This window comes from Orycteropus afer, unplaced genomic scaffold (genome assembly GCF_000298275.1).
Source record: "Orycteropus afer afer isolate SDZICR_OR568_19922 unplaced genomic scaffold, OryAfe1.0 scaffold00262, whole genome shotgun sequence".
Taxonomy (NCBI): Eukaryota; Metazoa; Chordata; class Mammalia; order Tubulidentata; family Orycteropodidae; genus Orycteropus; species Orycteropus afer.
Genome location: NW_006921849.1, coordinates 3,332,047 through 3,334,960, shown reverse-complemented (window position 1 = coordinate 3,334,960; position 2,914 = coordinate 3,332,047). Strand labels below are relative to the sequence as shown.

General features: G+C 36.0%; 1 protein-coding gene across 1 annotated transcript in view; it reads left to right on the top strand.

Annotated features, from left to right (window-relative positions):
* Positions 1-2,914, top strand: part of CC2D2A (coiled-coil and C2 domain containing 2A) — a 228,901-nt gene that overhangs the window by 188,122 nt on the left and 37,865 nt on the right. Inside the window, exon 27 of the mRNA XM_007950086.1 lies at positions 2,499-2,702. Within this exon, the coding sequence (XP_007948277.1) occupies positions 2,499-2,702 (204 nt within the window). The remainder of the gene's footprint in view (positions 1-2,498; positions 2,703-2,914) is intronic.

Sequence of the window (2,914 nt, the reverse complement as noted above, 5' to 3'; positions counted from 1 at the left end):
TGGCAAATGTCTTGTTATGTATGTTTTCACCACAATAAAAGTAAAATTTAAAAAAACATGCAGTAAATACATACAATGGAATACTCAACCAATAGGAGAAATGAAGTCTTTATACATGGTACAGTGTGGATGGAACTTGAAGAAATTATGCTGAGCAAAATAAGCCAACCACAAAAGGACATATAATGTGACCTCTCTGATATAAAAAAGACAGGAAAAGGCAAATATATAAAGACCAAAAATTTATTAGTGGTTACCAGGGGCAGGAGAGATGAGGAAAAAAGGGCTTAATGGTGATGGGAAAATCTCATTGATTAAGGGTAGGATTACACAGCCAATCATTGTGATTGCTGTCAGTAAGTTGTGTACCTGTAAAAAGTTGGATTGGCAAAAGTTGTGTGATAAATCTATTTACAAAAATGACACCCTTCCAAAAAAGGGGGGGGGGTGGGAATAGCTGCTAAGACTGCTTATGTTCAAGCAAACACTTCATGGGATTTGGTTATTGGTTTGGAGGTTTAGGGCCATAGTTTCATGGAACATTCCAGTTAATTGACCTAATAATGTGTTTAGTGTTTCTGTTCTACCTTCTTGTTCGTTGCCTAGTGCCTGGGGTTTTCAAAGCCTGCACACAGCCAACCAAAGCACAACAATTGGCCTTTATTCACCTGGAACAACAGAGAAAGGAGGAGAGTCAGGAGGAAGAGGAGGATGTGGAATGAGTGGCTGATTGCCCCCATGAACAATTGCTTCCTTTGCCGTATGACTAGAAGAACAGGATGGTACCTGGCTGCCATTACTGAAGATTTTGATCAAAGATTCCATAGAAGAATCCTGATCAAAAGGTGGAATATGTAGAATGGAATTTCAAATTTTCATGGATTTTAGACTTGTTGGAGCCATGGAGGATAGATGAACCCCTGAAAATATTGCCTTGAGATAATCTTTAAACACTAAACCAAAAACATCCTCCTGAAGTCATCTTAAAACAGAACAACAGTTTAACTTAACTAGTAAAAAAGGTCTGCCTTGAGCACTATGCTTTTTGAAGAATGACTTATGGGACCAAAGTGAAAACAGAACTTGCAAGGTTAGACAGGAACCTCAGGGGACAGTGAGTTGAAGTTAATGAGGGAGGAACAATTTAGAATAGGCGGGAGAGAATGGTTGCGCAACATGACATGTAACCAGTGTCACTAAATTGTACATGTGGAAATTGTTGAATTGGTGTATGTTTTGCTGTGTATATTCTCGGCATACATACATACATACATACATACATACATACATAAAAATTTACCCAAAAAATAACAAACCTAGAAATGGAAGCCACAGTCCAGCCCCAACATAAGGTCAAGAACAATCAGAACCGTTTAGATTCAGTTTGAGGTCTTACAAAAGTGGAGGGGTGTTTTCAATTTAGTCATTTACCCACTCACTGATATTTGCTAAGCACTATACCTCAGCTAGTGCTCTTTGTAGTGGAGATAAAAAGCAACATCAAGACAAAGTCCCTGACTTTAGGAATCTTGCTCTCTGGGAGACCCAGAGTAAACAAAAGTATCCCATGTCAGCACTCTCGGGGCTAAAGAGAAAAACAAAGTGGCTAGGAGTGGGTGGCTAGATGGATTGCCATCCTCCAGGGAAGTCAAGCACAGACTACACTCTGACTTCTACCTAACAAGGAATTGTTCTCATAGAATTGGATTTTGAGTTTTCCTTGGAACTCTGATGTACAAGCCAACATGTGTACATTTTTTGACTGAACAACAAAAATCCTGTAAAAACATTATGACCTTGTCAACATACTAAAATATCTGCTGTATTATTGCTATTTTCTACCAATGGCTTGAGAAAAAAAAATGATTACAATATATGTCTAAAGGCAATTAAAATTTGTTCTGTTTCATGTGTTTTGAGTTACTCAAAAAAATACAACTGGCAATTGGTACCTCGTAGTGGATCAGAAAAGCACTTAAAATGATTATTATACACTTAACTTTCTTAGCCCTGCTTTCTTTTTCTTTGAAATCCACTACTATTATTTATTACACTGCTTGTAGGTTTGAAACTTTTTAACACATCCACATGTGTGTGTAAATTTGCCATTCATTGGACATGAGCTGCTTAACTTTTACATTTGAGATGTCATAATTCTTAGTCCCCAATAAAACCAACATTAAAATAAACATCATACATAGTGCATCATATTTAATTTTTATAGGTTCTTTTATTCTAGTAGTTTCCAGATGGTTACTTGCCTATTGAATTTTTTCTTTGAATCTTGTTGGATATATTTCAAGTATTTAAGGAATCAGCCTAATTTTTCAATCATAAATAATCACGTAGCCTCAGGGTCAAGAGGACATGGTGGTTTTGTAAGGGCTCATTTACTCACACTTCCTGGAGTCCACATTTAATTCATGTGAAATCTGAACATGTTCTATTGTATTTCCTGTAACCATATATAAACTCCATGGTGTCTTTTCTTTTTGAAGTTTGATTCTCAGGAAGATGAGAAATTGCTTCAAGCAACAGAAAAGTTTCAAGCTGAATGTGCTTTAAAGTTTCCAAATCGTCAGTGCCTTACATCAGTAATTGACATAAGTGGAAAAACCGTTTTTATTACACGTTATCTCAAGCCTTTAAACCCGCCTGAGGAACTCCTCAATGTCTACCCCAATAATCCACAGGCAACTGCGGTAAGTATTTCTTAGCTAATCAGTGCTCTTGCTAAAACTGTTTTAAAAATTCAATATATTGAATTGTCATTTTAGTTACCATATTTCATTGTACTTAAAATATTAATTATATGAAGATTATCAATGATTGAACCACAAACCAAATCAAAATTACAATGAGATACCACCACATCAACCCAATTAGAATGGCAATGATTAAAAAAAAAAAAAAA